At 33.5% G+C, this 20,863-nt stretch overlaps 1 protein-coding gene across 1 annotated transcript in view; it reads left to right on the plus strand.

The window, feature by feature from the left end:
- The first annotated feature begins 3,051 nt into the window (after positions 1-3,051).
- net1 (neuroepithelial cell transforming 1) overlaps positions 3,052-20,863 on the plus strand; it is a 36,032-nt gene continuing 18,220 nt past the window's right edge. The window contains exons 1-2 of the mRNA XM_073838669.1: positions 3,052-3,251; positions 13,773-13,839. Of these exons, the coding sequence (XP_073694770.1) occupies positions 3,130-3,251; positions 13,773-13,839 (189 nt within the window). The 5' untranslated portion in view covers positions 3,052-3,129. The remainder of the gene's footprint in view (positions 3,252-13,772; positions 13,840-20,863) is intronic.

Consider the following 20,863-nt stretch of genomic DNA (forward strand, 5'->3'; position numbering starts at 1 on the left):
GTGCCCTCTGTTGGTTGGAAGGAGACACAAGCTAAAATGTCGAAATGTAGTAAATATATTCAGAAACATGATTCAATACACCAAGTTTTAAAGCAGCTCTACAGAAAATCTTAATATCCTCACACCTTATTGTCACGTTTAGCAGTTGGGTGATAATAGTTCATGTTAATGGTTCAGTAGTTATTAACATGATAAAGATGTGTACACTTAGGGAATTATTAACCACTGTTTCACCATCAGATGTAAATGTGAACGACCCTTTCTAATATTTTGTGCCTATGCCCGGAGCCTCGTATTTGGTTCAATATATATTTGCTTTGTATTTGTTTATTGAACATTATGCAAATGGAATGTGTTGCAAATGCTAATAAAATAAAAACATAATGTGGTGTATAATACAAATGTAACTACAACAGCTTAGAATTTGAGTAAAAACAAGCATGCATTTCATAAAAGGAAGAAAGAAAAGAGGGTTACTGACTCAACTGTACTCTTTGTGAACTGTTTCTTTGTGCATTTACAATGCTTGAACTGCCTTTCTGAGTAACCATACAGAATAGGCATCGTTAGTTTGCAGTAAACAAGTGAAACGTTTTCAGCTCTAATGAGGTCTGGACTATTGTGCGAGATAAATCTGCCTCCAGACACAAAGTTTAAAACCAACTGCTCATCTTATCTGACCTCACACAAACCGCATAATGTTCTTTTACTTGTCGTATCTCCACAATTAGGCTAGCTTATTTAGCCAGATTTGTTCATTTTAACTCTACAAATCAGCCTTTCCTATATTCAGTACTAAAATACTATAGAAAAAGTATGTTTTGAGTAAGAAAATAGACTTAAGTGCCTGTTTGTTACCATATTTGTATCTTTATTTGATGTTATCTTTATTAGAAATAATGAACAGACATATTACAATACTAGTTTATAATATGTAGTACTATACAACAAAAGCCATTTAATTATACAGTTTAAGAATTCAATTTTGTTTTTAGCTTTTTACATCTTTTTGTTTTCAAAAATTCAGAGATTGTTTAGAGGTAGGCCTACGTCTTGGTTTTATTAAATGCCAGGAAATGTTATTGGTGAATATACAGTTGAAGTCAAAAGTTTACATACACCTTGTAGACTATCCAAAATGTTATTTATTTGACCAAAAAAAGAGGCATCATACAAAATCCATGATATTTTTAATTTAGTACTGACCTGAAAAAAGATATTTCACATAAAAGATGGTTTACACACTGGACACATTTTTGTCTCGTTTCCAGCCAAAATATCAAAAAATTCTTTAATCAAGAAGGATTTTCTATTCGAGTAAAAATTATTTTCTTGTTTTAGAAAAAAACAGCCAAAATTAAGTGATTTTTTTTTGCTTAGAACAAGCTAAATAATCTGCCAATGGGGTAAGAAAAAAATATGTTATTTCAAACAGAAAACAAGATTATTTTTCTTACCCCATTGGCAGATTATTTAGCTTGTTTCAAGCAAAAACACACTTAATTTCGACTTCTTTTTAGGTAAAAAAAAATCTAAGTACGAAAAGCTTTTTTTTTTTTTTTTTTTTGCTGAGTCCACAAGAGTAATAGTTAAATTTATAAAAATGACACAGTTCAAAAGTTTACACACACTTGATTCTTAATACTGCATTGTTACCTGAATGATCCAGCAGTTGCCCGCTGTTCAGAAAAATCCTTCAGGGCCCACAAATTCTGTGGTTTTTCAGCATTTTTGTGTATTTGAACCCTTTCTAACAATGACTGTATGATTATAAGATCATACACATAAGACTCATACAGAACTATTATAGATTTATTAGAACTAATATAGTATTTTTGACAGTCTATGGTTTAAACACTTCAGAAGGGAAAACAATGCATTAAGAGTCAGGGGGTGAAAATAATTTGCATTTGAAGATCAGATTTTGTCTTCTGGGAAACATCTTCTGTAGCTTCTTAAGGGCAGTAAAAAAAAAAATAATAATAAAAAATAAAAAATAAAACGATATTTATGCAAAATAATAATGTTCACATCCTCATTTCGTTCAAAAGTTTTCACCCCTGGCTCTTAAGGAAATAATATAATTATTAAATATATAAATTGAGAAATAGAAAAAGGAACAGTGGCTTTTCTGTTATTTTCCATAGCTTATTCATAATTAAAATACTACATTATACAAGACATCCTGCAAAGACCACTATAGGTAGACAGAAATTATAAATGTAGATCTGTTTTTATTAAAAATATTGTTTCTGTGTCACCTGTATTTTTTTTTACTTGACTAACAAACCAAAGTAGATCATGCCAAATATATACAAGATATCTCACTTAAACCCTGAGAAAGAAGCCAGAGTGCATCAAATGTGCTATTATCATTATACATTTGTGTATTGGAACTTAATAAAAAGTAAGAAATAAAAAAGAACAATGGCTTTTCTGTTATTTTACATAGCTCATTCATAATCAAAATACTACATTCTGTTACGACAACTACTTTCTGTTACAAAAAGATAGCATTTATAAAATTAGATCTGTTTTCACTGAAAATAAAGCCTATACTGTTTATGTAACGCCTGTATTTTTTACTTGACTAACAAACCAAATTTTCTTGTAGTTTTTGAATTTGATTTTTTGATTTGAAAAAGTATCTAAGCTCCATTTCATTGTCAATAAATAAGAAATCAAGTAGAACGATTTCAATTTGTCTTCTTTTTTCCAACTTTTTTACTTTTGTAGGCTAACCCTTAAATTGCTAGTACTACTTTGTTTTCAGTCCACATCATGTGTATTGTTAATACATTGTGTATTGTGTACAAAACAATTTATTTTAAATACGTCAACTCTGTAATCTTTCCTTGCATTTAAAAAAATGTACTACGAGACAGACCAAGAGACGCGTAAGTATGTCGTCACGCCTTAAATCCCTCCCTATCCTAGCAACAGTGCCCCCTGCCCGCTCCTGATTGGCTACGATTTCAGATTTCCGCCATATTCAAAATCCATACAATCCGTTGAATTTCCTAATCTTTCGCAACCCCCCTTTTAATTCGCCCCCCAAAATAACTCATTTTAATTGTTTTACTTTTTATATACCGTTTACAGTAGTCAATTTCAGGTCCACATTTTCAAATGGAGGAAACCGACGGATCTCCAGTGCCTTTGGCAGAGCCGCTGAACGAAAGACCGAGGAGGAACAAGAGAAAGTCGTCGCTGGTGGATATGGACGCATCCCCAGAGCACAATTTCAAACGGTCAGGAAGATCTTTTCACACACTTTGTTGTTCTTTGTTATTATTATTATTATTATTATTATTATTATTATTATTTTAATTACATATCTTGTGGTCTACGTATCTCTTTTCCAAATATCCCACTCTTTGCAATTGCACGAACTGCATTAGATCTGCTTATAAAATGTATTATTAGTTGATAGCATTTAAATGGTTGTCAACATATTATAAACCACATCTAATGCGTTAGTCTGTAAAAAAAGCCACTAAACGGGTGAGTATACATGTATGATTTTGTTGTGTTTTCAAAGTGAGAATTACTTCCGCAATATGTCGACTAATGAAAACAAAGCATGACAACAGCAGAGCCTATGTATAACTGCAATGTTTTATCCCAACACACGATGGCGCTAGAGACACAAAATATGAGCAGAGTTCAAGCCTAACACACCTGTTTCGAATGTAACGTTACACATTTGTTTTTGTAGCTCACTAAAACGTTTTACACAGCATCAGCTGTGTAATGCAATTGACTGACTCACTAACAACAGCAGATGTTTACAACGGATATACCTCAAAGTAGATCTAATAAAAACAAGCAAACCAAACAAATAGTATCTTGATCATATAAAATAAGCAAAAACATACCGCAGTTAAAAAGACATTTTAGATCTTCATATCCTTGTTCATTGTTTTGATTGGAATGACTGTCACATCGGTCCAATCTTGGTGTGTAGCCATTTTACCAATATTATACTAAAAGGACATCTGATAATGTGTCCAAAGTACCTAATATAAATAGATCATGCCGAATATATACGAGATCTCTCAAATAAACCCTGAGAAAGAAGCCAGAGTGCATTAAATGCGCTTTTATCGCGGGCTAAAATAACAACAGTTTATTTTGGCGGAGGGTCTGGTTTTCATGCCAAGCCTTCTGCCTGATTGGAACACCGGGAAATGTGACCCCATTTGCTTATTATACAATAAGAAAAACAACAAAAAATGGCATGGAAACTTTATTTTTAAATTTTTGGGAAAATTTGAGTGCTACATGGCATGCCACTGTGATGTGAAGGCCTTGCTATGTGGACGATTGCTTTGAGCTTCTAAATGTTTTTAGATTGTTGCCAGGCAGTTGCTATGGCTTTCAGGAAGTATAACTATGTTTAAATACATTTTTAAAACGTACTGACATTGACAATGACAATGACGTCACCCGCTAGATAGACAAAGTAGAATCTGAATCGGAATGTTCACAAGGAAGCATTCAGACTCAAACAATTGCACTGTATTGGATATCTTTCAAGGGAATGCTTTATAGCAGGGGTTCTCAACTCTGGCCCTCGAGGTCCACTTTCCTGCAGAGTTTAGCTCCAACCCTAATCAAATACACCTGAACAAGCTAATCAAGCTCTTCATCATTACTAGAAAGTTACAGGCAGGTGAGTTTGATCAAGGTTGGAGGTAAACTCTGCAGGAAAGTGGACCTCGAGGGCCAGAGTTGAGAACCTCTGCTTTATAGAAAGCTGAGAAACTAGTAAAGTAGTGACATAATGCAGTTACTCTAATTTTGTTTCACCTGCTTCGTCATCTGAAAAATAAAGTCGTCGCTTAAAAGAATAAGTTCACCCCAAAATGAAACTTCTATCATTAATTACTCACACTCATGTTGTCCCAACCCTTGTAAGACCTTCGTTCCTCTTCGAAAAACTAATTATTATGAAATCAAAAAGCTTTCTCACCCTGCATAAACAGCAATGCAACTGTCACGTTCAAGGTCCAGAAAGATAGCATGGATGTTGGTAAAATATTCCATGCGACTTTCATCTTTAAACCGTGATGTTATGAAGCTATGAGAATACTTTTTGTGTGCAAAGAAAACAAAAATAACTTAATAGAGTGTTTGCATTCACAATTTGATCAGTTACCCAGATGCGCGGCTAAATTGGAAATACTCGGATGTAAACAACAGCATGGATTGCATGGTTAATGTCCTACTGAATACGTTGTTCTGCTCACTAATGCTGTTTAAACCATGGAAAAATGTGTGGAAGCTGTTAAATCATATAGAGAACAACTTAGTAAGCAGGAAGGGGCGCAATATTTTAACAAACTAAAGTTAATAAGTGGTAAAGATACGTACGAGCGGTATTAATTAAAATATTAGCCTAATATTTCACCTACTTGACCGGAAATTATAAGAACAAAAGCAAACGTTATCAAGATTCTTGTCCTGGAAATCCTGGTTCAGTTTGGCCAACCACACGCCTTTTGTTCCTCACACAGTTTTTGGCACTCTTCTCCTTGATTTGTTTTAACTTTTGGCAGTCTATAATACTCAATGTTTTTCCCGGTCTGACCGATTAGTAAAGGCCAAAACATGACAATAATGAACCATTTTCATCAGCAAAATAAGCAAGTTTCGTTCGGTTCAGTGGCATAGTTTACGTTCAGAGATGACGCCTTGTAAAAACACTGTATTTAACAATTTTTTTCTCTTTACATTGACTATTTTAATGATGTTCTTTTCTTACTACCTTTCTGGGCCTTAAAAATGGTAGTTGCATTGCTGTCTATGCAGGGTCAGAAAGCATTTGTGACCCTGGACCACAAAACCAGTCTTAAGTTGCTGGGGTATGTTTGTAGCAATAGCCAAAAATACATTGCATGGGTCAAAATTATTGATTTTTCTTTTATGCCAAAAATCATTAGGAAATTAAGTAAACATCATGTTCCATGAAGATTTTTTGAAAAATCCTTACTATAAATATATCAAAATGTAATTTTTGATTAGTAATATGCATTGTTAAGAACCTAATTTGGACAACTTTAAAGGTGATTTTCTCAGGATTTTGATTTTTTTGCACCCTCAGATTCTAGATTTTCAAATAGATGTATCTCGGCCAAATATTGTCCTATCCTAACAAACCATACATCAATAGAAAGCTTATTTACTGAGCTTTCATATTATACACATCTCAGTTTTGTAAAATTTAACCTTATGACTGGTTTTGTGGTCCAGGGTCACATTTGGCTTTCATTAAAAATATCTTAATTTGTGTTCCGAAGATGAATAAAGGTCTTACAGGTTTGTAACAACATTAAAGTGAGTAATTAATGAGTATTAATGAGTAATGGCCTACTCATATCGAGCAAGATAACTATAACAATATTGATAAAGAAAGTTTAGACATTGTACACCACAACTATAATGAAACTAGAATATTTTTTTCAGCTCATGAAAGATAAAAACACTAACAGCCAATCAGAATCTTGCTTTAAAGTGCTTTAGTGCCAGATGAGATAACTAAAATATTACCGTGTTTTAGTGTGGACTCTAATCTATTCTCTAATCTATAACCATCTTTATAGTTATAGTTCTTGGTGTGAATGGGCCTTAATACTTTGTTGACCTATGAGCAAATAAAAAAAAAACTTATGACCTGAAAAGCAAAATAGACTCTTGTTTTTGGCCTGTAATCCCCATGGATTTAGTCAACAATAACCTGTTTCATTTCATACGCACTGAAAAAACAGATACAGTTAAGATAAGAGCACAACGTCACTGCTTTATGCATAGCAGGACGTCGTAGGTGTTTAAAACAGCCGCTATCCAATTTCAGATTTTCTATTCCCTGTGCCGTTTTGACACTCAAGCCCTTTACGTGGCCTTCTACAAGTTCGTTATATATGATGTCTCATATTTGACAGTGGAAACCACAACAAAGAGAGCTTTTGAAGCCGTCGTGGAGTGATCTGGATGAGTAAATGACATATCATTCCTCCAAGGCCTCTGCTTTGTTTGCTACGTAAAGCAGAGTGAAACTAAACCTACTTAGCTTAACCTGAATCCCCTTCAGTGTTTTCCCCACCTTAACGTCAGTGGGATTGCGTCCTCAATGACGGAAGAATGTACAAAAATCCTGAAAACAACGTTGATCGTTCTCTTAAAACTAAATATTGGTTTGTATGGTACATTGCGACTACTTTGGAGATCCAAAATTCAGAATGCATACAAAAGTAGTACAATTTTGTTTATGTGAATTTTCACACATCAGTGCAACAATGACGTCAACCTGCGAACACAAAGTAGCATCTTACATGTTCCCACACTCGTTTCAGATCAGCTGACACTCGACGGTGCTAACAACAGTGATGTAATCTCCTGTGGAGTTCTTAGAACAGGGCAGGCCTCATTTTTGGTATATTTGTGTAGTCTGTTACATTGCCTATTAGAGAGTAGTTGATGTAACCATCACAGGGTGTGTGTGTTATTTGGTCCATATTTGTCATGCCAATGTCCAGCGTTTCAGACAACACCTCGGCATTCCAGACATGTTTTGGAAGCAATACAAACTCGCAGGATTCCCTGCTCAGTTCCTGAAGCTCCCAAACAGCACAGTGTCTCTGATCTGATACACCTGGATTAGCCATTGGAGTCTTTGATATTGAGCTGATGAGATAATCAGGTGTGTTTGATTATGGAGAGTGTGCTGAGGGCCTCTGGGAACAGGCTTGGGAAATGCTGCTATAGGCATTTTACACAATATGGCTACAGGTCGTGGGTGTGTTTTACTCTGCCTTAAGGTATTTACCACAACCACTTATTATATATTTTTACCTTTTAAAAAGACAATTGGTTTACTTGAGGTAATCTGGTATTCTCACATGTTATCCGGTCTAAATAGTATGACAGATTAGAATAAGTGGTCACATTTTACAATAAGGTTCATTAGTTATCATTAGTTAACTATGTTAGGTAACATGAACTAAGAATGTATAATACTACATAATAATACAGCATTTAATAATCTTAGTTAATGTTAATTTCAGTATTTACTAAAGCATTATTAAAATCACAAGTTAACATTTGTTAATGCACTGTAAACTAACATGAACAAACAATGAACAGCTTTATTTTTATTAACTAACATTAACAAATATTAATAAATTGTGTGTTAAATGTATTGTTCATCGTTTGGTAATGTTAGTTAATACATTAATTAATGTTAACAAATGACACTTTATTGTAAAGTGTTACCAAAAGTCAAATACCACACTACCTTTCAAAAGTTAAGTAAATGTAATCCGTTTATTTAGCAAGGGTGCATTACATTGATCAAAAGTGACAGTAAAGACATTTATAATGGTACAAAATATTTCAAGGGAATGCCATTTTTAATCTTTCAATTTGTTCAAAAATGTAGAGAAAAAGTCTTGAGCATAAAGTCACATTAGAAAAATTCAATTACATTTTAAAGTATTAAACTAGAAAAGTTATTGTAAGTTGTAGTATTTAATTTTTGGACTAATATTGGAACACAGCCCCGTTTTTCTATTGAAGAAAAGTGGCAAGAAAGCTTCCAAATATATTTTTGTAATTATGAATATGAAAGTCGCGAATTTTATGGTAATGAATTTAGCTAATATTTGCATACAAACACAAACAGTGCTTGACAAGAGGTTGTATGGTGTTTTATGACATGACCGCATGCCTCAATATTGGTGCGTTACTCTAGTAAGTCTTCAATTTCCTATCACCAGATAAGGACATACTTTTTAATGTGTATAAATTAAAGGATTAGTTCACTCAAAAATGACAATTCTGTCATTAATTATTCACCCTCTTGTGGTTTCAAACCTATAAGACCTTTGTTCATCTTTGGAACACACATTAAGATATTTTTGATGAAATTCGAGAGCTTTCTGACCCTCCATAGACAGCAAGGGAACTACCACACTCAAGTATAGAATAAAGTTATTTTTGTTGTCTTTGTACAAAAATGATTCTTATAGCTTTATAACATTATGGTAGAACCGCTGATGTAGGGGTGTGCGATATGACGATTTTTGATCGTGGACGATTAAAATGTCTCCACGATCTGCTTTTGAATAAATATCGTAGTATCGTGCTACAGTGTGCCTCCGTCTTAATATACTGTACATTCACTCACGGGACACTGCACTTCATTCATATTCGCGATCACAAAAGTACATTATTTGAATGTGCTTCAAAGTCTTGCCGGTAAAATAACGCCATTTGGTCCGCGCGCTGTTCTGGCATGCGCTTCATGAGCGCGTAAACCTGAAGCACGTGCACTAAAAGCCTGTCAAACAGCACCTGATTACTAAACTGAGCTATCTTTGGCGTTTAATTTGCTTATACTGTCAAAAACACGCAAGGATTACATATAAAGTCGGTTGTCTAAAGTGAAAGTAAACAGTTAAGAGAAAAACGGATGCGCGTCTGTATAGATGCGTGCAGCTCTGCGACAGAGCTAAACATGCTGTCGATTGTCATTAAAGGGACAGTACACCCAAAAATGTTGTCACTCACATGTCCTAAATCTCTATTATTATTTTTTTTCTTGTGCTTAACACAAAAGAAGATATTTTGAAGAATGTGGGTAACAGTAGCTGGTCCCCACTGACTTAAAATAAATAAATAAAATATATGGAAGTAACTGGGGACCCAGCAACTGTTTGGTTACCCACATTATTCAAAATAAGTTTTATGTTCAGCATGTTTTATGCTTAAAAAAATGCGAGAGTGAGTAAATGATGACAGAATTGTCATTTTTGGGTGATGATACACTAATAAAACAAAACACAAAGGAAAATCACTCACTGCTCTTGACTGAAGAACTTCAATACAGTTGCTTTAAATGTTGCTTCTATGTATAATTTATGTATATAATGTATATAGTGTTTTATTTTTATATTTGTTAATTAAATTTCTTGAATGCTACTGATAAATACATGGACTGTACCTGAAAATTAAAGCACTGTTTGTTTTATTTGTATAGTATGTGTATTTGTAACATGTAGCTTATCTTTGTTCTTATTTTTTAAAAACAAAGAAAATAATGACAAAGATTTTTTTGTCTTCGCCCACTTTGGCTTAAATATCTGCCATTCTTTTTATTTTATATTCTGTTACCTTGTAAGGTTTTGGTTTTAAAATAGAAAAATTAATTTGGCTGTACTACTCAGACAACTTGTAAAAAAGTAAAACCAACATGACAAAGAATCGTGATAAAATCGTGAATCGTGATATTTCTTTAAAAAATCGTGATATGATATTTTTACCATATCGCCCACCCCTACGCTGATGTCACATGGACTATTTTAACAATGTCCTTACTACCTTTCTGGGCCTTGAACATGTCAGTTGCGTTGCTGTCTATGCATGGTTAGAAAAGTTCTTAGATTTCAGCAAAAATCTCTTAATTTGTGTTACAAAGAAGAACAAAAGTCTTATAGGTTTTGTCTCATGACTATGGTCTATTCCTCAGCAGTCCAGCATGGAATGGACAATACTCCATCATGGTATTGGCAGCGTCATTTGACCCACATATTTAGCCCCCTGTTGTCTTTAGCAGTCGAGACCACCCACAGTAGAGTCTTTTTCTACTCTAGTGGACACTGGTATAGATTCTATACTTTGTTAACACACTTACACTCTTAGTATCACACCCAGGATCGCCCAGATCCTTAATGTTCTGTACACTGCATCACCACATTTCTTACATTGCATTGTTATTTACAAAACATCCACCTGTACCTTACACCTTCAGACATAATTCAGTTGTGACACACGCCTTAGTTCCATGAATCACATTTGAACTAGTCGTTTTGTGAGAACCAGCTTCTCTCGCTTCCCACAAACATTCCTTCTCTGCAGTTACCTATTCTCTCATATACACATACTCTATTTGTCATCTGCACTCATTTCCAAGTGACAGAATAATAAACAGACAACCGATGGAAAGATAGAGATTGGAGATGCCTTCAGAAACCACATCAGACAGAATTAGAGAAATTAGCCCAAACATACACACGTGCCCACATCTCTGCCAGACCCCAAGGTGGATGGCAACCAGAGAATGAATGTCTTTATTTTGTTTTCCACTGTTTTAGTGGTGATTCATAGTGAAATAAAGTTCATCAGCATTTAATAAAGACTTTAATATTAAACACATCTGTTATCATAAACAGCGGCTGTCAGACCTTGCCTGCATTCAGGACTGCTTTTGCTAATCAACTCATGCATCTTTCTGATTAAAACAAGTTATATTTAATTTAATTTAATAATTAATACTTGACTTAATTAGGACTGTTGTCCAATTCAAAATATTCTAATCTTCTCAAATAGTTGAAAATTCTATTCTATTCTAAGTTTAGAATCGTATGATTTTTCAAAACAAAGTTATACTTTTGAAGAAAGTTATACAATGATTAACAGTGACAGTAAAAACTTAATGTATCAAAGTTTCCAGACAAATGTTAAGCAGCACAGCTGTTTTTATCATTGATAATAATAAGAAATGTTTCTTAAGCACTAAATTAGCATTATAGAATTTCTGAAGGATCATGTGACTCTGAAGACTGGAGTAACGGCTGTTGAAAATTTAGCTTTGCCATCACAGGAATAAATTACTTTAACTTCTATTAAAACAGAAAACTGTTGTTTTAAACTGTGATAATATTTTACAATATTACTGATCAAATACAGTTGATGTCAAAAGTTTACGTACACCTTGAAGAATCTGCAAACTGTTAATTATTTTACCAAAATAAGAGCATCATACAAAATGCAAGTTATTTTAAATTTAGTACTGACCTGAATAGGATATTTCACATAAAAGATGTTTACATATAGTCCACAAGAAAAAAATAATAGTTGAATTTATAATAATGGCACTGTTCAAAAGTTTACATACACTTGATTTTTAATACTGTGTTGTTACCTGAATGACCCACACCTGTGTTTTTTCCTTTGTTAATGAGTCCCTTGTTTGTCATGAACATTTAAACCACCCGCTGTTCTTCAGAAAAATCCTTCAGGTGCCACAGATTCTTTGGTTTTTCAGCATTTTACTGTATTTGAACCCTTTCCAACAATGACTGTATGATTTTGACATAGAAGACAACTGAGTGACTCATATGCAAGTATTACAGAAGGTTCAAACACTCACTAATGCTTCAAAAAGGAAAACAATGCATTAAGAGCTGGGGGTGTAAACTTTTGAACGGAATGTAGATGTGTACATTATTCTTATTTTGCCTAAATATCATTTTTTTTTATTTAGTACTGCCTTTTAGAAGCTAGAGAAGATACTTACATGTTTCCCAGAGGACAAAATAAGTCAAATTTACCCTGATCTTCAAATTCAAAAAGTTTTCACCCCTAGCTTTAAATGCATTGGTTTTCTTTCTGAAGCAGCAGTGAGTGTTTGAACTTAAAGTCATATAGTCATTGTTGGTAAAAAATGCTCAAAACCAAAGAATTTGTGGGACTTGAAGGATTTTTCTAAAGAACAGCAAACAGATTAACTGTTCAGGACAAACAAGGGACTCATGAACAACTATCACTAAAAATATATATATATATAAAAAAAAAAAAACTGTGGATCATTCAGGTAACAACACAGTATTAACAATCAAGTGTATGTAAACTTTTGAACAGAGTAATTTTTATAAATTCATTTTGTGTTTTCTCTTGTGGAATATGTATTTGTCTTTCAGGTAAGTACTAAATACAAAAATAATAAGCATTTTGTAACATTAACATTTCGCAGATTCTGCAAGGTATATGTAAACTTTTGACTTCAACTGTAAATGAAGACTTGGTGAGCATAAGAGTCTTTTCAAAAGCAATCTTTTGATCAGTAGTTTCATCAGTATTTATTTGACAAGTAGCCATATGATAATATGTAGCCTTGATTACATCAGCCAACAAAAAAATGATTTTAGAGTGATTTGCGAGCCAGAGAAAATTGGCGGACATACGCTTCAGGGTAATTCATCAGTTTGTTGCAATCTTGCTAAAATGAACAACCCAACGGCGGTTCCACACACCTTGGTCACTGATGATTTAATCATAGTTCTGTAGATGAGCTGATAATAAACGTGAGAATTTTTCTGAAGGCATTGTATTAAAAGATTTGGCGGGCCATCCCATTACCGTGGCTGAAATAAGCAGCAGCTCTTCTGAAAAAAGAACCTTGGGTATCTTTGCAAACATGACCTCGCAGAGACAGTTGTCACTAGTCCCCAAATAAGGGCCTAGCCAACAATGAAGGGGCAGTGCATTTGTGAGTAAAAGAAGACTTGATGGATAGAGACTGAAGGAAAGGGCACGTGGGTGAAAGACAGCTGAGTGTCTTGGAGTGAGTTAGAGAGATCGGAGCTAAGTGACGCTCTCTCTGTATCGGTTCTGCAGACCATGATGCAGTGTCACGGGAGACAGAGCTACACCAGGCTTGGTGTGTGGTACGTACAGGATGTGTCTTTACATTTATGGGCTTTTCTTTGTGGGCACACTGACATGGTTGGGTTATGGACGTACTAATGGATCTACAAGGTTTGGCTGCACGGTCTACGTCATTACTGCACAACCAGAGGTCTGGGTCTGGTTGGATGCTTTGTATTTGTCTGGTTTTCTGTATGAAGAGGGGATTACATGTTTATTTGTTCATAATTGTTTCAGAAATATAGTTGATTTTAGAAACTTATCTTGTGTTTTTCTTGCTATAGGCCGTCTTTGAGACGAGGAAGTTCTTTCAACTTTCTGACACCTGGACCTCAGTGGGACTTCACGCTGGTGAGTAGCTTATGGCATCCATATGGTTCAACTCTTTCTCAAGCATACAAAACACTCTGTAGCTCTGTTCACATTGACCTTGCTGTCTACAAGGTAGCATCATATGTGGCACTGAATAAGTGATTTGAAACACGTCTTCCAATGAAACAGCACTAATTCTTAAGTAAACACATGAGCTGTAGGGTGTATAGCATAACCTACATACACTGCCATTCAAAATTTTTGGATTAGTAAAAAAAAATTAAGGGGAGACACTGTAGGCAAAAACACAGTTTTTTCATGGACCTCTCATGTTTGCGATTTTGGACTTTTTAGTTTTTCATTAAGTGTTTTTTCAGACTAGTGGAAAGAAGGCATCCAAAAGACACTCTTAAGTGTTTCTTTTATAGCACTTTATCTATTTGTGTTAATAGATTTCAATTAAAATATATATTTTTAAAGGCTGTTTTCTCAAAATTATTTTTTTCTCCAACACCGAGCCATAAATTCCCCCTTCAGTTGCACTTACACACGCCAAACTTTAGATTTTTATTCCTGACTATATCCTGAAGGGTTTTACAGAGGGATTTGTTCATATATAATTTGCCTGATTTTACACATTATATTTCCCCCAAAATGTAAAAAAAAAATCATTCTCTGCCTGTTTTAAGTATTTACTGGATTATGGAGTGACAAAATGAGATACCCAAAAAACATTTGAATCTAATATGTCAAAAGATATGTATGCAAATTAGTGCATATTTCATATTTCATTAAATAATGCCTAATTTGCAAATTAAAACCTTTACATCTTAGAAAATGTAAAACAAACATTTTTTGCAATTTTTAATGTAATCAATCAACTGGGTAATAGTCTGAAATATTATTACAGTTTAAAATAATGTTTTTCTATTTTAATATATTTTAAAATATAATTTATTCCTGTGATGCAAAGCTGAGTTTATCAGCCATTACTCCAGTCTTCAGTGTCACATGATTCTTCAGAAATCATTTTATAATGCCGATTTATTACTTGTATGTTGAAAACTGTTGTGCTGCTTAATACATTTTTGGAACATGTGATACTAACTGTGATTCTTTGATGAATAAAAAGTAAAAAAAAAAAAAAAAGCATGTATTCAAAATAGAAGTCTTTCTAACAAGTCTTTGCTATCACTTTTTATCAATTTAACATCCTTGGTGAATAAAAGTATTAATTTCTTTTAAGGAAAGAAAGAATGAAAATTTATTGACCACAGACTTTTAAATGATAGTTTATACTGTTACAAAAAAGATTTCTATTTTTTTAATAAATGCTGTTATGTTTAACTTATTACAAAATCCTAAAAAAGTATCACAGGTTCCAACAAAATATTAATCAGCACAACTGTTTCCAACATTGATGATAAATAAGCATATTAGTATGATTTGTGAAGAATCATGTGTCACGTAAGACTGGAGTAATGATTCTGAAAATTCAGTATGTATAAATTACATTTGAAAATATATTCACATAGAAAAGAGTTATTTACATTAAAATAATATTTCATAATATTATTTTTTTTCTGGCTTTTTGATCAAATAAATGCAACCTTGATAAACATAAGAAACTTCTTTAAAAAAAACAGCAGTGTGGTTGCATTCTTCAGTTTGCATACTGTTTGAAGGACAACATTGGGCAGGATAAAAACTTTTTTTTTTTTTGTTAAATAAAATGCTTTTTCAATTGATTTAATCAAATGAATTTGAAATAAATATCAGAATAATGGTTAGTTGCAGTCCTAAATAGCTGAAACAGTACATTTTAAATTAAATTGGATTAAATTATTAGTCAGTACTTCATTAATACTTTGATATTGAAGTAACTACAATCTCGCATTTTTCTTAATTTGTCCACAATCTTTAACGAACTGTTTCATAACTCTTCTTATTGCAGTAGATTTAACTATATTAGTTTTTAATGCCACAAGGAAATTAGACATGACCGTTTTATTCACGTAATATTACCAGTCTGTAAAGCATATTAAAGTGGGACCAAAATTGTAATATAAAAAACTGGAACTACAACCGCTGACCTTTTGTATTTTAAATGACGTAAATGCTGTAGTTCAATTAATAGTGCTTTGCTACGGTTCACCAGTTTTCATGCTTCAGAAACTTTAATGCTACATCCTTAAGGTCATTTTTGTTAAACCTTCCATACTTTTTTCTTTGCGCAAGTTCGCAAATGTACTTTCCCCTTGCCCTTTGCGAAAATGTTGGCAGATATTGTTTTCCATTCAACCATTACGTTGTTGCCAACTGATGACATCTCAATGCTCTCATGGCATCGCGTGCCACTGGTTCAGCTGATGCACAAATTGCCACTGATAAATTCCCAAGCGTCCCCCCCCCCCCCCCCCAATTTCCACCAAACTATATCCAAAGCCCTCAATCCCACTGAATCAGTTAAGCATTAAATGCAAACTAGTTGGTGATTGAAAACAGAGAATAGAGCTCGATTAGAGCATTCCAAAGTTTATGAAGGCCAAGCGAAACACAATCCATCTCTCATCTGTAGGAAAACTGGGGGGTGGAAAGACGGGAAAGACGACGGACCGCTTTATCCCGTGCCAAAGTGTTCCTTTGATATGTAATTTTTTTTCATGAATACACACACATTAGCTCATCTAGCGGGCACATGGGCCTCATTAGGCTTCCAGCTCGAGCGGCATTATCTCACCTTCAAAACCCTGCCGAGGTGAAAGAGTATTCCTCCCTGCTCTAACTCCTGGAACATGAAAGCGTAGAGTCTTTGCCTTTAATGTGGAAGTAGTTCTTCTGGTTAAGGCCGTCTGCATGGCCGCAGGGGGAACGACAACAGATGGATTATGCAGGAAGCGGCCTGCGGACCTTTGTGATACTGCTGGATTGAATTTTGACAGCTTGTTGTGCCAACATGCGAAGATGATTTACAAAAATCTGTCTCGGATATGTTCAAACGTCTAGTTTCATTGTCTCCCAACATGTAAATGTGTTTTTGTTGCATAATTTAAAGGTTTCTATTATGTCTAAGTAATCTAATTAAGTATTTCTTAATTTAAGTAGTTCTTATGAAAAATATTTGTTGGTTTGGCATTCATACAACAAATGTGTGGTTTTTCTTCTGTAGCATCTGGATTGCACTTACAGTGTGAGTCACACTGATTGCAGAAGACATAGCTTGAGACAGCTTAAAATTTTACGTTCATTTTAAATTAAAAGAAATCCATGCCCTTAAGTCTTTCTTAAGTTAAAGTTGCGGCATTGGTTTTACAGATGGAGTCAGTTTGGGAACTAGCAGAACAGTAGTTGATTCAGGAGTGTTTGGGAAACCTGTTTGGAAACGAACATTTTTCCAATTCTGTAATTCAGATTTTAACTTTAAAGTTATGTCTGTTAAGTAATTGAATTAAGTATTAAGACATTTCACTTACTCATAAGGACACTAAGGTAGTTCTAAAGAAAAATCTTTGTTGGTTTGGCATTCACACAACTGTAGCATTTGGATTACACTTACAATGTGAGTCACTCTGATTGCAGAAGATACAGGAAGTAGCTTGAGACAGCTAAAAATTCTACTTTCATTTTAAATTAAAGGAAAACCATGCCCTTAGTCTTTCTTGTAAAAGCTACATGGTTACGTTGCAGCATTGGTTCTAGGGATGGCGTCAGTTTGGGAACTAGCTGAACAGTAGTAGATTCAGGAGTGTTTGGAAAATCAGTTTGGAAACAATTTTTCCAATTCTGTTATTCAGATTCTAGCTTTAAAGGAAACCATGGGTATTAAAACTTTATTGCTTAATTTAACGTAAACATTGTCTCCTACTGAAATATCTAGAAAACCCATTAAAGAGTTATGTTAATTAGAAAATCAGTTTACAAATTTTTGACTATTTGGGAACCATTATGATGTGAAATCAGCTTGCACTCTGTGAGCTACAGGTGCTATACCTGTTGCTAATTTTACAGTAAATGTGTTTTTGTTGCATAAATTGGTAAAACTCTACAATAAGGTGCCATTTGTTAACATTAATGTATTAACTAACATGAACAGGCAATGAATTACACATTTATTACACAATTTATTAATCTTGATGTCAATTAATAAAAATACAGTTCATTGTTTGTTAATGTTAGTTCACATTTCCTAATGTTAAAAAGCACAAATTGTGATTTTAATAATGCATTAGTAAATGCTGAAATTAACTAAGATTAATAAATGCTGTAGAAGTGTTGTTCATTCTTATTTTATGTTAACTAATGAACCTTATTGTAAAGTGTTACCCATAATTTAAAGGTTCCCATTTTGTCTGTTAAGTAATTCAATCAAGTATTAAGACATTTCGCTTATTCATAGATACTAAGGTAGTTCTTAAGAAAATTATTTTGTTGGTTTGGCATTCACACAACAAATGTGTGTTTTTTCTGTATTATCTGGGTTACAATTACAATGTGAGTCACACTGATTGCAAAGGTCACAGGAAGTAGCACGAGACGTCATAAAATTCTGCTTTCATTTTTAAATTAAAAGAAAAGCATGCCCTTAAGTTTTTCTTGTAAAGGTGACATGCATAAGTTGCAGCATTGGTTCTATGGATGTAGATTCAGGAGTGTTTGGAAAACCTGTTAAAAAACAATATTTTTTCCAATTCTGTAAATCAGATTCTAACTTTAAAGGGAACCCTGGACTTTATTAAGACTTTATGGCTTAATATAACATACAGTGTCTCTTACTGTAATATGTAGTAGAAAACCCATGAAAGATTTATGTTATTTAAAAAATCGTTTGGACTATGGGGGCACCATTATGATGTGAAATCAGGTTGCACTCTGTGAGCTACAGGCACTTCCTGTTGCTACTTTTACAGCTAATTTTACAGTAAATGTGTTTTTGTTGCATAAATTGGTAAAACTCTACAATAAGGTGCCATTTGTTAACATTAATGTATTAACTAACATGAACAAACACATTTATTACACAATTTATTAATCTTAATGTTAGTTAATAAAAATACCGTTCATTGTTTGTTAAATGTTACTTCACATTTCCTAATGTTAAAAAGCACAAATTGTGATTTTAATAATGCATTAGTAAATGTGAAATTAACTAAGATTAATAAATGCTGTGGAAGTATTGTTCATTCTTATTTCATGTTAACTAATGAACCTTATTGTAAAGTGTTACCCATAATTTAAAGGTTCCCATTTTGTCTGTTAAGTAATTCAATCAAGTATTAAGACATTTCGCTTATTCATAGATACTAAGGTAGTTCCTAAGAAAATTATTTTGTTGGTTTGGCATTCACATAACAAATGTGTGTTTTTTCTGTATTATCTGGGTTACAATTACAGTGTGAGTCACACTGATTGCAAAGGGCACAGGAAGTAGCACGAGACGTCATAAAATTCTGCTTTTATTTTTAAATTAAAAGAAAAGCATGCCATTAAGTTTTTCTTGTAAAGGTGACATGCATAAGTTGCAGCGTTGGTTCTATGGATGTAGATTCAGGAGTAGATTCAGGAGTGTTTGGAAAACCTGTTAAAAAACAATATTTTTTCCAATTCTGTAAATCAGATTCTAACTTTAAAGGGAAGCCTGAACTTTATTAAGACTTTATGGCTTAATATAACATAAACAGTGTCTCTTACTGAAATATGTAGTAGAAAACCCATGAAAGATTTATGTTATTTAAAAAAATCGTTTGGACTATGGGGGCACCATTATGATGTGAAATCAGGTTGCACTCTGTGAGCTACAGGCGCTTCCTGTTGCTAATTTTACAGTAAATGTGTTTTTGTTGCATAAATTGGCAAAACTTTACAATAAGGTGTCATTTGTTAACATTAATGTATTAACTAACGTTAAGCACAACTTGTAATTTTAATAATGCATTAGTAAATGCTGAAATTAAAATTAATAAATGAAGTTTTAGAAGTTTTGTTCATTCTTAGTTCTTTAATGTTAAATAATGAACCTTATTGTAAAGTCATACCAATAATTTAAAGGTTTCTGTTATGTCTTAAGTAATTCAAGTAAGTATTAAGACATTTCACTTATTCATAAGGACACTAAGGTAGTTCTAAAGAAAATTATTTGTGGGTTTGGCATTTATACAACAAAAGTGTTTTTTTTTCTGTATTACCTGGATTACACTAACACTGTGAGTCACATTGATTGCAGAGGGCACAGGAAGTAGCTTGAGACATCATAAAATTCTAATTTCATTTTTAAATTAAAAGAAATCAATGCCCTTAAGTCTTTCTTGTAAAGGTGACATGGTTACATTAAAGTATTGGTTCTAGGGATGGCATCAGTTTGGGAACTATGTTAACAGTAGTATATTTAGGAGTGTTTGGAAAATCTGTTAGGAAATGATAATTTTTCCAGTTCAGTAATTCAGATTCTATCTTTTAAAGAAACCTTAGGTATTACGACTTCATTGCTTAATATAACATAAATAGTGTCTCTTACTGAAATATGTAGTAGAAAATCGATGAAAGATTTACGTTATTTAAAAATTGTTTTATGCTAATTTTACTGCAGCACAAATCAAATACCGACACGATGACCACAGCTACAGCTTAGGCTTAAACCAAATGCCATACCATCGACTTTAGTGGCTGCGGCATCATGTCAAGCATCGGCATGTTTACATTCTACCAGGATGGCATCTAGCATTTCTCGTCTCTGCCATTTGTAAGCTCTGTCAGTTGCTGTATTCTGCTAAATGCCTCAAATGCATCAGAGCTAATGTGGAGAGTACAAAGACATTGGTCTTTAGGAAGTTTTATTCTCTTGTTGCCCTTTGACTGAAAATAACAACCAAAAGCTGCACAATGCGGCATCGTATCAGTATTTTATTTTTCTGAGTTGTGTATTACGAGTCACCAAGTGCAACTATTTTATGTCATCGAAATAGTGGCACCCCCCATAGTCCAAAATACGTAGAAAACCATGTGAATTTTTTTAATAATCCAAGTCTATCATTGGTTTTCTACTACATATTTCAGTAATAGACATAAT

The sequence above is a fragment of the Garra rufa genome, chromosome 4, assembly GCF_049309525.1.
Source record: "Garra rufa chromosome 4, GarRuf1.0, whole genome shotgun sequence".
Taxonomy (NCBI): Eukaryota; Metazoa; Chordata; class Actinopteri; order Cypriniformes; family Cyprinidae; genus Garra; species Garra rufa.